Genomic DNA, 16630 nt, shown 5'->3' with positions numbered 1-16630 from the left:
CTCATTTTTAGAACGAAGGTCCATGAAGGGTAAGTGACTTGAGCAAGGCATCAAGAGATGAACCCAGACCCTCTGACTCCAAACTTGGGGTCTTTGAAATGAAAATTCACGTCTTTACATTCTTCTACAAACTCAATTTAGAAAAGGGCCCAGATTTCTTTCTATAATGTTGTTCCCTAGATTTTTTACAAAGAAGTGGTCATAATTAATCTATATAAAACACATAAATGTGTATATTAATACAAAATATTTGTGTATGTATATATGTATCATATATAAATATGTTATATACCACCTGTGTATTTAGATGTGTGTATGTGTATCACATGTATGTATTTATATATTTATTGGAAGACATTTATGCAAAGGCCCAAGTATACTTCAAGAAGGTGCTTATAATTAACTACTAAAGCATCTCAATACTGGGCTATATCACTTTTTAAAGTTTATCTTGCATTTTTTAAGGAAATTTTAAAAATTCTAAATTAAACACCAAAAAGGTGAGCATTCTCCCACATATATAATAGAACATTTTGTAGTTATTTTGAATGAAATTTATTTCTTCCTGTTGATTTTTGGTTTGAAAATACAGGAATGCCAATGATTTGTATATTTCAATTAAGTTTATTTGTTTTTTAAAGCATCATCATATATCATCTTTAAACAGAGATGTGTTGTTTCCTCGTTTCTGATGCTCATTCCTTTACTTTATTTTTCTTTTCTTATTGCTATAGCCATAACTAGTTTCTTATTGCATATAGCCATAATAGTGCTACTATTTCAAACAGTAGTGCTGATAGTGAATATGCTTGCTTTATCTTTATCTTATTGGCAAGGTTTCTAGTTTATCTCCTTTACATATTATATTGGTTCTTAGTTATAGATAGTTATTATTTACAATATTAATGAAAGTTCCCTTTATTCCTTTTTTTAGTGATATTGTTGTTGTTGTTGTTGGGTGTGTTGTTTTTTTGGGGGGTTTTTTGGTGAGGCAATTAGGGGTTAAGTGACTTGCCCAGGGTCACACAGCTAGTAAGTGTTAAGTGTCTGAGGCCAGATTTGAACTTGGGTCCTCCTGAATCCAGGGCCAGTGCTCTATCCACTGAGCCACCTAGCTGCCCCCAGTGATATTGTTTTTAATATAAATGGGTGTTGTATTTTGTCAATACCCTTTTCTGTGTCTATTGATATAATCTTGTGACTTTTTTATTAATACGGTCTACTATATTTACATTTTTCCTAATATTGAACCAACCCTATATTTCTGATAGAAACCTGGCCTCATAATATTGTAGAATCTTTTCAATTTCTTGTATCTCTTTTGCTAATATTTTTGTATTGATATTCAGTAAGTGTGCTAGACTGTTGGGTTTGTAGTTTCCTCTGTTTTGTCTCTTTGATTCAGGTATCAAGACCATTTTTATATCAGCAAAAATTTGGCAGGGTCCCTTTTTTATTTTTGCATTTTATTTAATATTAGAATTAATTTTCCTTTTTTTAAAGTAATAAACATTTTTATTTATAGTTTTGAGTTCCGATTTTTATCCCTCCTTCCCTCCTGCTTCTTCCCCCCTCCCTGAGGCAATCAGATTTGGGTTATACATGTATAATGATGTAAAACATTACCAAATTAGTCATTTTGTACACAAAAATTTGAATAAAAGAAAAAAATGAAAGAAAATGAAAAATACCATGCTTCAGTCTGTGTTCCATCAATATCAGTTCTTTCTTTGGAGGTGGATAATATGTTACATCAATGGTCTCTTGGAATTGTCTTAGATCATTGTATTGTTGAGAATAGTTGTCATTCACAGTTCTTGATGAAGCAATATTGCTGTCTCTGTGTACGGCATTCTCTTGGTTCTGCACACTTCACTATATTTCAGTTCATACAAGTCTTTTCAGGCCTTTCTGAAATCATCCTGCTTGTCATTTCTTACAGCACAATAATATTCCATCACCATCATATACCACAGCTTGTTTAGCCATTCCCCAATTGATAGGCATTCATTTGATTTCCAATTAATTATCCTTTGGTAGAAGTTGCTTGCAAATCCATTGGGTTGTGGTTTGTTTTTTTCTTTGACAGTTAATTCTTTTGTTTTTTCAATCTCTTTTCCTGAGAGTAGATTAAGTGCTCACTTTCATATTTTGTTAATCTGTTCATTTCATATGTCTGTAAATATATATCTATTCATTGAAGTCAGTTTTACTGCTAAATAATTGGGCAGAATAGTTTCTAGTAATTTATTTGTTTTTCTTCATTTGTTTTTAATTTTTGGATATAGTTTAATTTGATTTTTCTCTTAATTTTTTAAAAGACCAATGAATTGATTTTTTTTTAAAAAGCAGCTCCTGCTTTTGTTTATTAATGCACTTCTTTTTGGTTTTATGTTTTTTGGGAGTAATTTTGTTGATTTCCCCTTTGACTTACAGAATTTCTATTTTGGAATTTAATTGTTTTTTTTTTTTGTTGTTGTTTTTCCTCTTTCCCTTCTACCCCCAGTTACATGCTCAATTCATTGATCTGTTTTTCTCTCTCTTTTTGTTTTTTGGTTTTTTTTTTTTTTTTTTTAGGCAACGGGGGTTAAGTGACTTGCCCCACGGTCACACAGCTAGTAAATGTCAAGTGTCTGAGGCCGGATTTGAACTCAGGTACTCCTGAGTCCAGGGCCGGTGCTTTAACCACTGCGCCATCTAGCTGCCCCTGATCTGTTTTTCTCTCTCTTTTGTGGATAAATATGTTTAGAGAAGGATTGTTTTGCCTTAATCCTCAAAATTTTGGTATGTGATCTCATTGCTGTTATTTTCTTTCATGAAATTGATTATTGTTTCTATGATTTGTTTTTTGACCCAACAGTTCTTTAAAATTGTTAGTCTATAATTTCTTTATTCATCTATTAAATATAATTTTTATTATGCATAGTGGATATATTTAACATTTCTGATTTCCTGCTTTTGCCAGGGCTTTATGCTCCAATACATATTTAATTTTTTAAAAAGTTTTCACATACTATTGATATATATGTATATGTGTATATACACATATATATGTATGATGCACATACACATATGTGCCCTGTTCTATTCCCTCCTTAGTATTTAGGTGCTATACCCTTGTGTGTTTGTGTGTATTTGTATGTTAAATACTGATATTCATCATGTGAGGTGCCTTTAAGCATAATATAGTTTGCCTGTTTATCTCTTTTAAGAGTGTTTCCCTTGCTTTTTTTCAGTTTAGCTAAAGCATAATAGATTTTTCTTCAGCTCCTCATTTTAATTCTGTATAAATCATTATATTTTGATTTTAAAAATAACCAGTTGTTAAATTCTACTTTCTAATCTATACATTATCTTTTTTTGTTTTATAAATGAATTCATCCCTTTCACATTCACAGTTATCATTGTCAATTATATATTTTCCTTTTTCTTATTCTCTTACACTTTTTTCTTCTCTCATGCTTCAGCTCCACTATCTCTATTCTCTTCCCCTTGACCAGACTCCAAACATGGATGCTTCTTTCTTTCTATTTAAAATTGAAGGCTTAGACTGAATCACAAAGTTCCTTAAAAGACAGTACTTACAAAGGCCAATTTGAACACTTTTCAAGAGGTGTTGCATCAGACACTCAAGTAATTATTCATTCTTTTGTAAAATGTTGAGTACAACTAAAACGATTTGGGGAGCTTATACACATGTAGTAAATAGAGTTCATTTTAGAAGTAGAGAGTACAGGTTTAAGTACAGGTCATTCTCTTTGTGTTTACTGAGTACACTGTATTCTCTTTCTACCCACCTACTGCTTCTACTCTCATCTATGAGGCAAAAGGGAAATAGGAGCTCTCATCTGGTTTCCTGGATCCTAGTTTAGTTTTGAGTTTCTGTATATCACATTCCCAACTCAATCTCTCTTATCTCTTCTATTAATGATTGCTCTCTGTTCCCATCCAGAGACTGGGGTTTCTTCATTTATTGTTCAGTTAGACCCTGCCACATTCATAGGATCATGCATTTAGAGCTGGAAGGGCTCTTAGAATGAATAAAGAAATTGAATCATGCCTTGGAGAAATTGACCCTTCACCTCAGGAAACTTAACCTCATGTCCTTGCTCCCCACCTCTCTACCCTACCCCAATTGGGGAGTTCCTCAAAATGACCACTACATCTAAGCCAGACAAGGCTATATTTCACTTCACTCTCCTGCTTTCTTTACCAAGCTCATACCCTCTATATTCCCCCCCATAACTTTCCTACCCATTTAATAACACTAGCATTTATAAAGTGCTTACTATGTGCCAAGCACTGTGCTAAGCACTTTACAATTATTGTCTTATTTGATCCTCAAAACAACCGTGGGAGCTATGTGCTATTATTATCCCCATTTTACAGGTGATGAAACTGAGGCAGACAGGTGAAGTGATTTGACTAGGGTCACATGTAGAGTATGTGTCTGAATCTGCATTTGAACTCAGATCTTCCTGACTCAGGGCTCAATGTGCTTTCCACTGTGTCACCTGAACAGGTCACTGAACTATTCTGGGCTTTAGTTTTGATATCTACAAATGACAAAATACATATAACAGTGAGGGGATTGTACTAGATATACTAGATTGTACTAAAATCCCTGCCAACTCTAAGTCTATGGTTTTATTTAATTTCTAAAATCATGCTCACGTTTCTTTTCCATGTGTTGTGTTCTTTGCTTTAACCTTGTATTTGTAGTAAACACAGAACCTGTTTTTTAATCCTCCAAATTCTCTATTCTAGTATCCCACAGATTTCAGTCACTATCTTTAAAATGACTGGAAAATGACTTCACTTCCAAAGCTTCAATAGTCAGAGACTGAGAAAGAGAAAATAAATCTTAGGCAACTTCCTGCTTTTTCTCCAGGTTGAAGCAGGTTGTTATTTTTCCAATATATCGGAGAATGTGGTGTTCTCCTTTCCTAGTCTAAGCCACCAAATCCTTTTCTTTCAGTCATCTTCCTTCTCTTAGGCAATTATGAGCTCTATCAAACTGCTTTTAATTTTATTTTTAGAGAGGACTTTTTATTTCATTAGTGTCCTGAACTCACAATGAGGAAGCTTCTTCAACCAATGCCGGCAGTCATCTGATCTGCAATCTATTAAGAACTGCCTAGGCCACTGAGGGGTTAAGTGACTTGTCTAAGATCACACAACCTGTATTTCAGTGTTGAAACTTGAATGTATCTTCTTGACTTTGAGGTTGGCCTCTCTACCAACTTTGCCACATTTAAAGTTTAACTTGAATAAACAAATATTTAGGAACAGCAAGCCACAGCTCGAACATAAGGATGATATTAAAAAGCATGACATTTAGAGATGCAGTACAAACATTGGAATATAATTAAATAAGAAATTCATCAAATATTTATTATTATGGTCACTCTACTGTGGGGGATGGTACAGGGAGTGGAGGGAGACACCATAGAAAGTAAGGGAAGGAGAGAGACCAGTGCCTGTTCTCAAGAAAATAGAAAGAGGGGGAAAAAAATAGAACTCAAAACTTGCCAAAGAGCATGCAAAGTGCTGTTTGAGTGCTGATATTATAGGAAGAAAGACAAAACCCCTAAAATTTCATTTGACCTATTCTATTATCCCTATGTGGATGAGGATTTCCTGGAGCTGGGCAAGGAGAGGGTCTAGGAGGAAAAGAGATTTATTTCTCTTACAGTAGTGGACTCAGACTTCAGCTTTTGGATTTAGATAGATTTTCTTTGAACTTCTTTTGGAGACTACCTTTCAAAAGAAGGTGCGATGTTTAAAATCTAAATTGTGGTCACCTTAAATCAGAAGCTTCAACTCCAGTCCAGTCTAGAGTTCTAGCCTGGTTGGGCTCTTCCTGAAGTCCTCCTCCACGAGCCTGCTTTAATCAGGAACACCCTGGCAAGCTGTTTGTGGAAGCTTTTTTATAGATCTGGAACAGAGGCGGTCCTTACACACTGCTTCAAGGTGATTGGTTGGCGTCATCCAAATCCATTGTCTTTGAAGGTGTTCTCAAGTTGAGTTCATAGTCTAGTTTCTGAGAACAATACCTTCTTAAGGGATAGCCAGGTGTGATTACAATCCAATTGACTGCTTAATCAGCAGTCAATCACTCTCACTTGATTCAATCAGTATAGATTAATCTCCAGGTGGGTCTTTGAGTATCTGCTAAATCCCCTTATTTCATCACAAAGGTAAACTGGAAGGGACCAAAGAAGCCTATATTATTTATATCCCAGGTCTTTATCAAGTCTAATCAAGTGAATAAGCATTTATTAAACACTTCCAATATGTCAAACCTTTTGCTTTGTGGTTGGAAGATGTCAGTCTCACCACTAGGCCTCGTAAGTCATCTTTGCTTAAAGGGAAATACATGTACTAGGTACCTTATCATCATAATGGGACCCTCTACCAAGTAGCTGTAGTCTGTGGTACCCATTAACATGATTAGAGGCTACTCACCCTCTTATCTCCATTAATATTGCTGGAAGTCAGGGCAACCACTACTTAGGACAAAATGGTGGTTGATCTATGGGTAAACCCACTGTTGTTAAGTGAGAAAGGTCAAATGAAAAACCTTTGCTATCGGATCCAAGGCAGCATAAACTTTTTTCTTTTCTTTTTTTTAAATCTGCCTGAGTGCTCCATAAACAGGAATCCTTCCACTTAAAGGGTTAGGGACCCTGTGCAGAGTCTGAAGCTTCTAAGATCCCAGGCAGTGGAGACCCTACTCTGTTGTATTTGTTTGTTTTTTAATCTTACTGAGTGATCTGTAAGCATGAATCCTTCCCCTTAAAAGCCTGGGGCTCTGTGCCAACCATTGAGAGCTCACCCTTGGCACTCTCCCACACGTTATAGTTCTGAAGGATTCTCCAAGGAGTTGTGGTTACACTGGTTGGAAGAGGAGCTGATCATGTCAGCTGTATAAAGAACTTTACAAGGGGCTGTGGTTTTCTTGCTAGTTCCACGCTTGTCTTTACTGTTGTTGCCTGTGGGCATGGGATAGAAAGGGATTTCTACCTTTTATAGCCATGGCCTTTCCTTGCTTTTGTCTTTTTTTCATAGTGTACTATCAGAACATCAACCTATTCTTAGGTGGTTTGTCTTTATTTAATTGGGCAGTTTTGGCAAAGCCTGATTTTTTTTTAAAACCCAAGTCATTTTCTGACCTCTCTGAACCTTCCCTTAGAGGGAGTAGAAGCAGTTAAGTAAACCCAGGTGATGACAACATCATTGTCTTTGTAATCCTCATCCCTAGCATTTATATAGTGCCTTCTCTGTGCTCAGGCACTGCTGAGCACTTTACAAATATCTTATTTGTTCCTCACAACAACTTGTAGGTAGGTGCTATTTAATCATCCTTTTTGAGGAAACTGAAACAAACGGAGGTTAAGTGATTCGATCAGCCTCAAGTCTAAGGCTGGATTTGAATCCAGGTCTCCCTGAATGCATACATGGAGCCCAGCACTCCATCCAAGATTCACCCGTGAAAGTATTTGACAGAATATGCAACATTCTCTAACCATATTCCCCCAGCCTGTCTCCTGAGATGTAGTTCCTTTTCCACCCTTCCCCCCCATTATTTCTCTTCTAGATTCGTCATTTTAATTAATAGTTTGGGTACAGTTTAGCATTGCTTTCATTTACATTACTATAAATGAGCCACCAGGTGGCATGGGCGAGCTAGGCAGGGTGAGCTGTCAGTCATTCCTATGTTCCAGCACCTGTCTGGGCATGCTCAGACTTCAGCAACTTGCTCCTCCTTTGTGTGTATGTCATTTTTCCAGCTGCTCAGGGATGGTTGCAGCTTAAATTCTCTCTCTTCACAAGCAATATGGCATTCGTTAAAACCTAAACAGCATTTTGCAGGAAAAGGGAAGGGAAAATGTCTTCCAGAGCTCACATTACGTTCTGGAGTTATTACTGTCATCTGTCCATCTGTCTGTCTATGTGTGTATGCATATGCACATTTATTTATTTTGCTATTCATTCGTTCATTCATTCACTTGTTTGTTTGTTTGGTATCTAAGTTATTTTTAATTCTGTTCCACACTTATAACAGTTCATTCCCAGGCCTTTCACTTTGCCCACATGACTCAGCCCAATAAACCAAATATTTCATCTCTAAGCAAGAAAACCTTTCTCCTATCCCTGTATCTAGGAAAAGTAGCACCAATAAAATGACACAAGTTAGAAATTCTTCTGGTTAACATATTTTATGGTAGATAAATAAAATCAAATTTTAGAGTAAAGAACAAGCTTGCTTGCACACCTGGCTATTTTGATGAATAATTAGAAGGGAATAAGCAGCTTTGCCAGAAAGTAAGAGGGGCAGTGGGATCAGTCTCTCAACTTTCTAGGAGGCTCTTACCATCTCAGGGCTGCAGATCCTTGGAAGTGTTCCTCATGTTGGGACTGGTTGTAGTACAGTATCCATCTCAACCCTCCTGCGGTCCTAATGGCTCACCTTCAGTTGTTGTTTCCAATCAAGTCCCATGGGCATTTTTTTGGCTTTTAATGGTTTCTTCCTAAATTCCATTACTCTTAGCCCTTCCTCTTCTCTTGATTGCTTATCTTTCCAGTTCTTACCCACCAGCTACAGGTATCTTTAAGATCAAAGTTGGTAGCAGTCTGGGCAGTCTGACTGATTGCCAAGTACAAAGCCCCCTTAGAATTTAGGGAATGCTGGGGGAAAAGGACCTGTCTTGTCACCAGACAGCTCTTCCCCCCATGTCCCCCCTTGCTCCATTATCAAACCTTTTGGTAGAGCTAGAGTAGATTATAAGTAGTCATTATGCTATTATTATCTTGATTTCTGCTTACTCTGTTCTGTATTAATTCTTATATCATTTTGGTTTTTTCCAAAATTTTCTGATTCATTCTTTATTATGGTAGTAAGAGAATACAATTATAATTTCATATGCAATTTGTTCAGCCATCTTCCCTATTGAGGACTACCCATTTTATTTATTGTTTCTTGCTACCATAAAAAGTGCTGCAATAGCTATTTTGATATATATATATATATGTATAGGAACTTACTTTCTGCCTTAACCTCTTTATGGGGCATATCCAATAGTGGGATCACTGGGTTAAAGGGTGTGGATAGATCAGTAACTTTTGTTATACAGTTCCAAGTTTTTTGGGGTTGGGTTGTCTTTTTTCAGGATATTTGGTCTTGAAAATCTTTTTGAGTTCCACTGGGGAAGCAGTGTGGTTGTAGTGAAAGGAATATTGTATCTGTAGTAAGAGAATATAGGTTCAAATCCTATTTCTAATACTACCTTTTTGACCATGGGCAAATCGTTTACCTCCTCAGGTTTTTTTTTCCTCATTTGTAAAAGGAGGGGGTTTGAAAGTTCTGGCCAAGATGGATGCCTGAACAAAAGCAAGCAAATCTGTTTCCTCACATCCACTTTGGCAAAAACAGGAAAAAAAAAAACTTTATGAGGCTAAGTAATGACCAAGAAATCAACGAGAACAAAAAATAAATCAATGAAAACCAACAGTGATTTCTTCCCCCCTTAGGCTTTACAAAAAGTCGTCCAGAAACCCCTTAGGAAAGGGATTGGCCAACAAAGCCAGTATCAAGCAAACAAGCCAGCAGTTTCCCAGCATGACCAGAGGCAGATCAGAGATACATGTAGCCTGCAGGGTTCTATGTCTGGAGGCAGCAAGAGGAGTAGATTTCCAAAAAGAAGTCTAGTGGTTGGTAACCTACTGCAGGGACATTGGCAGCCACTAGGAGTAGGCATGATAAGTGGAGTAGGAATGGAGGTGAGGGGGAGATATCCTGGGAAATGGAATGCATCACAGGAATTTAGGGGATTTAAGCTGGGAACAGGTAGGGCTGAACATCAAGAGGTAGTCTGGCTGGGGCAAAAAGCCCCAATTCAGAAAATAAGGCTGGAAATCATTGTAGATCCTGAGATGCCCCTCCAATCTATTTCATAAAAGGAAAGTAATATCATAACAATGACAAGCATAAAATCAAAGGAAAAAAAATGGATTTTCCACAAGGAATACATAAATACTTAGGAGAAACAAAGCAAGACATAAAATGTGAAATAAATTCTAGAGGAAAAAATTGGAAGGAAAACAAATTACTTAGAACAAAAAGTGCTCAGTCTTACCCAAGTAATGGACACTGAAAATTAGGATAGACCAAGTAGAAATCAGTGATTCCTTGAGACAGCAGAAATATTAGAACAAAATCAAAGAATTATTATTATTATATTTGTTGTAGTGATCTCTTATTTTATTTATTTGTTTATTCGTTTTTGTTTATTTATTTATTTTGTTTGTTTGCTTGTTTCTGTTTATTTATTCATTCATTCATTCATTCATTCATTCATTCATTCATTTATTTATTTATTGCGGGACAATGGGGGTTAAGCAACTTGTCCAGGGGTCACACGGCTACTAAGTGTCAAGTGTCTGAGGCCAGATTTGAACTCAGGTCCTCCTGAATCCAGGGCCAGTGCTTTATCCACTGCACCATCTAGCTGCCCCCAAAATCAAAGAATTGATAAAATAGAAGAAAGTAAAATCTCTATGATATAAAAAAAAAAACTGACCCGGAAAACAGGGCCAGGAGAGATCAGTTTAGAATAATTGGACTCTCTTAAACATGATTTTTTAAAATGTCCAGCACTCCATCCACTATACCAGTTTAAACTGCCCAGATCTGTTAATATCAGAGGGCAATGTGAAGATAGAAAGAATCCATTGTTCTCCTTCTGAAAGAAACCCCAAAAGGAAAAAATCCCAGGATTGTAAGAGCCAAAGTCCAGAGCTTCTATGTCAAACTAAACTAAAACAAAAAATCAGCAAGTATTGAGAAAGGAGTTCAAATACAAAGGGACTACAGTTAATATCACTATCACTTGATGGTTTCTACAATCAATCAGAGATCTTAGAATATAGTATCTCAAAAGTCAAAGGATGTGGATTTAGAACCAAGTATAACTTATACTGAAAAACTGTAATCTTGAGGGGAAAAACTCAGGTTTAATGAAATTGACTTTCATACATTTTGATGAAAACACCAGACCTGAAAAGGAACTTTGGTGGGGAAAAAATGAGTTAAAAGAAACCTAACAGATAGAAAGAATTATGCTGTGCATGTTATTGTTAACATTCTAATAGAAGAGAAAAAAAAAAACACCTTTAGAACCTTAATGGCTTCAACAGGTATTGAGAGATTAAATTAAGAAAAATGAAGAGCCTGGGGAAGGAACGGTATTGTTCTGATGATTTCAAGAGGAAAAAGAGAGGAACAAGTAAAAGGAATCCACTGCTGTAGAAGAGAGGAAGAAGAGTATGGAACTTGATAATCCTCTATTTGGGGTGTGTAAAAGGAGCGTAGAAATAGGGAGTAAATGTTTGAAAGAGTAGACATGAGATGAACCTCATTTTTATTTGAAACAAAGAAGAGTTGGACACTCACAAACAATTTGGTGTAGAAATGGATCAAACATAACAGAGAAATGAGTGGGGATAGGTAAAGAAAGTTTTAATTCAGAGAGAGATTGCCAGGATTCCCAAAATTGGAATAGTCAGAAACAAAACAAACTTCCTAATCCTGATTGGTGGAGGTGGGGTGGGGGTTGGGGGTGAGGATTAAAAGAAAAACAAAAAACTCCACATAACTGGAATCTAAGATGGTTTCCCACCATTTAGGGAAGTGCTGAACAAACTGTTACATGGATGTAATGGAATATTGTTTTATCATTTTTAAATGATAAAAAATTATTTCAGAGAATCCTGGGAAGTGTGAACTGATTCAGAGTGAAGGGAATTGAACCAGGAACAAATTACTGTGGTAACAAAATATTATAAAGAAAAATGACCCTGACTTAAGATCTCAGAAACAATGACTAGCCATGTCTATGGAGGACTTCTGGAACCTCTAGTGAAACATCTTCTGACAGAAAAGTGGTCTCATCATGGCATAGAAAAGGATATACATTTTTCCGAAGTACTTGAAGTGTGGACTCATTTTGTTTGACTATGCTTATAATAAGGATCTCTCTCTCTCCCTCTCTGTCTCTCCCTGCCCTGCCTACCCCCCACCCCTATCTTTTTCTAATTGGAGGAGGTATTTCAGGGGGAGAAAACAATCATGATGGGTGAAAAAAAGAAGACCTTTGAAATATTATTTAAAATGGGCAGAAGAAAACAGAAAGAAGTTCAGATGGAAGTATAGCCAGAACTGTGTGTGTGTGCATATGTGTATATATGTGTGTATACGTATGTATGTATAAGCAAGTGTTATAAAATGGAAATTCATCGTTTCATCTAAAAATTCTTTTTGTTGCAACTATAATATAAGATGCACTCTTTTGTGTTTATATTCAGAATAAATAAATTATAAATTATTTCAAAAATTAAATAAAATGAGGTGACTGGGCTAGGTTGCTTCCATCTCTAAACCTATGATCATGATATTATTAATGCCACTTTGCTTAGAAGGGAGATGGTAGATTAGAATGTTAGACCTAGAAGGGATCCTATTTATCTAGTCCAATCCTTTCATTTTCCAGAAAAGAGAGCAGAGATACATAAAAATAAGTGATCTATTTGACAAAACCTTGTCTAGAACCCAGTTCTCCTGACTCTCAGTCCAATGATCCTTTTACCACACACCTCCATTCCATTCCCCATCCCCAACCCTCACCCCTTCACAGGAAATAGCAAGGTATATTAAATAATCAACTATTGTTCTCCCCCTCTTCCTTTGATTTCTTTGGAGTCTGATGAAGTATTAGAGATTCCTGTTCTGAGACAGTCAGATTTGTAGTCAGTCCTGAGTCAGAGCCTTGCAGGAATGGAGGGGAACTAAGGACCAGAGAAATTTTCCTTCTCCTGACTATTCAGACCATATTAGGAGTAGAATGGGTAAGTAGTTGCTTATAGCAGAACCACTTGCAAGGCTAAGACAAAACATAATAGATTTTTTAATATGTATGCATTTTTTGGCTCTCACCTGTGGTTTCAGCATACATATGAAACATATGTATATGAGTATACATGTAAAGCTCTTGGCATAAGTGAACTCTTACCATTTTGATTCCTTACCTTCTCTACATTTAATGAAATTGCTTGCAGCATAGGAGAATTGACTTGCCCAGGATCACATAACCAGTTTAGATCAAAGGCAGAACTTGAACCTAGGTATTCCTCACTGAGACCTGCTCTTTGTTTACTATGCCAGCTGCCTCTCCCTTTTAATATTACGTTTTATAAATGCAAGCATTTTTAATATCAGAAAATTCATAAAATCCTCTGCTTGGTATCCAAAGTCCTTGACAACCTGGTTCCCTCCTACCTTTCCAGTCTTCTTATACCAACTCCCTTCTACATACTCTATGACCCAGTGACACCAGCCTTTTTGATCTTCCTCACAAATTACACTTCATCTTCTAACCCCCGGAATTTTCACTGGCTGTCCCCCCCATCCCTACCCCCACACCCCATGCCTGGAATTCTCTCCCTCTTCATCTCTGCCTCTTGGCTTCTTTCATGTACCAACTAAAATCTTACCTTCTACAAGATGCCTTTCCTAATTATACTCTATTGATAATTCCTTCTCTTAGTTGATTATTTCCAATTTATCCTGTATATAGCCTTTTTGTATATTTCATGTCATCTCTTTCACTAGACTGTGAGCTCCTTGAGAGCTAGGAATTTCTGGAGTCTTTCTTTATAATCCCATCCACAGTGTCTAATACCTAGTTGTTGTTTTTGTTGTTCAGTCTTCCTGAAACTGAGGCAGACAGGGTTAAGTGACTTGCTTAGGGTCACACAACTAGTAAGTGCCTGAGGCCAAATTTGAACTCATGAAGATGAGTCTTCCTGATTCCAGGCCCAACACTCTATCTACTGTGCCACCTAGCTGCCTTGAGTGGAACATAGTAGGTGCTTAATAAATGCCTATTGACTGACATTGCCTAACGCACATCAATGTTTTGTCTTGGTTATGTTAGACCAATAAGTACTGATGACACATATGAGTTGCAACATCATGCCACGGCATCCATGCAAGTGCCTGAAAACCTTATACTTCCCAAAACAATTTAGGAACTATGACCCAAATAACTGTCATTCTTCCTGAACCCTTCAGATTACAACTACTGAAAAAAATATTATATCTGTGTGGTGACTTCTTTCTCTCTCTTTCCCCTGCCTCCCCACACCCTAACAGAAGCCTGGAATGGTTCCCCCCCAGCCTGCAGAAGAGACTCAGACTTCTTTATTACCACCTGGCTGGCAAAGCTACCTGTCTCCTCAGGGCCGCCGATACTATGTCAACACAACCACCAATGGTGAGTACAGCTCCAGAGAACATCATGTCCCTACTTCCTAGAGTCCCTACATCTTTATCTGTCTCTATCCTCTTAAGTTTCTGTTGAATAGACTGGTTACCCTTGAAATGCATGCTAGGTGGTAGATTTCCCTCCAAACCACACTTGTGATTCTGTGAACACTTTTAGAGTAAGGTGTTGTACTAGATGGAGTGATGTCATCCCAAATTTGAAGACTGTGCAGTGTAGGAGGTAGGCATGGTGATGTGATACATTGTAACCCAAGCTGGGGCAAACATAAATATAGCTAAAGCACCCAAAAGGAAAGCAATAAGATGAAAGAAATGGAAGGACTGAAATTAAGTGACAGAAAGATTGATTTTTGTGGGAAATACCGGCCAAAGAAGGCTATTTAAACCTCTACCCCCTATCCTACTGATCATGCAGAGCCAACGTTCAGTCCTCCTGCCTTTGTGAAGCTTTCCCCAATGTGCCAGCCTATATCCATATGCCTCTCACCCCCTAACACCTAATTTCCTCCTATATTCTCATTTCAGCTGGTCCCAGGCAGCAATATTCATACCATTTATTATCTAAGGAAAGATCTGAGACCCCAAGAGCTAGACAGCCCTGTATTTTGTTCCAATATGGAGGAAATAATTGGCAGTTCTCTCTGTCCCTCTCTATAATACTTGTTATTTTCTTTGACTTCTTCAAAAGCCTAGCTTTTAGGAGGTTAGAAGATTTCTCTCTGTAAAAAGGAGTTCTGAATTTTCTAAGAAAAGGGGGAATAGGGGGCCTCTGGGCTATACAAATAAAAAGTTTCTTGAAAATAAACACATCAACAATTTATGACAGACCTCTGAGGCTTCAAGGAATACTGTATTTTCTCTCCTTCTTGGAATATCCTCACCTTTCTTTTCCACTTGAGCAAATCCTACTTGGATAATTGTCAGTGTTTTAGATCACATAGCCCAGGTCTAAGATGAATGGTATTGAGCTATCAGTCTTGCCTTTTTCTCCATTCCAGTGGCTGAGACTAGTCAGGAATAGTTTGATTTTATCTGGAAAGGAGCCCAAATACCTTCACCATCCTTCTCTAAGGCTACCTGAACTCTCCTTCACACTAACACATTATGATAAGCAGGATTTGTACCTTTTTTGCGAAGGTGTGAATTTCCTTTCCAATTCTTTGTTCCATAGCTTTCATTTCTTTTCCCATTTTTTCTCCCTCTAGCATTCTCATTTCATTTACTAGAACTTTTTAAATTCTTGCTTCATCTCTTCCAGGAAGTCTAACTCAATTTGTGTCCAAGCTCTGTTTTTTAAGGTTTTGCTTGTAGATACTTTGGCACCAGTTCTGCGTTTGTGTCTTGAATGTCCCTATCACCATCATAGCTTTTTATGGTGGAATTCTTTTTAAAATTTGTTCATCCTTCCTGACTACTTTTTGACTTTGGATTTAATATTAGGCTGGGCCCTGCAAACTTCTGGAGAGAATATGTGGGCTGGTTCTACTGCTATTTCTTGGGGTACTGAGTGTTGTATTATTCCAAAATCTCACCACCTAAGCACTGGGGATACAAGAAGCAAAAAGGAGGAGCTCACATTCTAATGAGGAAGACAAAAAAATATGTACAAATACAGAATAAAGAATTGACAGAGGGAAATTACTAGAATTAAGAAGGATTGGGAAAAATTTCTTGTAAAAAGGAAAATTACAGTTTGGATTTGAGGGAAGCCAGGAGGCAAAGATAAGGCAGGAGAACATTCTAGGCATGGGGGACAGTCAGAGAAAATGCCTAGAGCCAAGATATGGAGGGTCTTGTTTATGTAACAGCCAAGAGACTAATGCTTCTGGATCAGAGTTAAGTATGAGAAGACAGGAAAGATGGTGGGATATGGATGGGAAGAGGGGTAGGTTGTGAGGGACTTTGAATTCCAAATAGAGGATCTTATATTTTATCTTGGAGTAACTTGAGTTTATTGTGTAGGGGGTGGCACGGTCCAATCTGAACTTTAGGAAGTAACTTCTGCCCCAGAACTGGAGTGGGGAAAGACTCGTAGCAACAGACCAACCGTCAGGCTATTGCAATAGTCCAGGTGATACGGAGCTATCAGGATAGTAGAAAGAAGGGGGCAGATTTGAATGATGTTGCAAAAGTGAAGTCAATAAACCTTCCCAACAGTAACTACTGAGGCTGGAAAAATAGGTTGAGACAAGGATAAGAAAGGTTTTCAAAGCTAAACATTGAAAGTTATTCTCAATCCTAGATGCAATAAGAAACCATTGGTGTTGATTAAGTAGGGGAGTCACA

General features: G+C 37.2%; 1 protein-coding gene across 2 annotated transcripts in view; it reads left to right on the top strand.

The window, feature by feature from the left end:
• GAS7 (growth arrest specific 7) overlaps positions 1-16630 on the top strand; it is a 311630-nt gene that overhangs the window by 171271 nt on the left and 123729 nt on the right. For both annotated transcript variants that reach the window (XM_044001028.1, XM_044001029.1), the window contains exon 2: positions 14213-14333. In XM_044001028.1, coding sequence (XP_043856963.1) covers positions 14213-14333 — 121 coding nt within the window. The remainder of the gene's footprint in view (positions 1-14212; positions 14334-16630) is intronic.

This window comes from Dromiciops gliroides, chromosome 4, assembly GCF_019393635.1.
Source record: "Dromiciops gliroides isolate mDroGli1 chromosome 4, mDroGli1.pri, whole genome shotgun sequence".
Lineage (NCBI taxonomy): Eukaryota > Metazoa > Chordata > Mammalia > Microbiotheria > Microbiotheriidae > Dromiciops > Dromiciops gliroides.
This window is presented reverse-complemented; position numbering and strand designations above follow the sequence as displayed.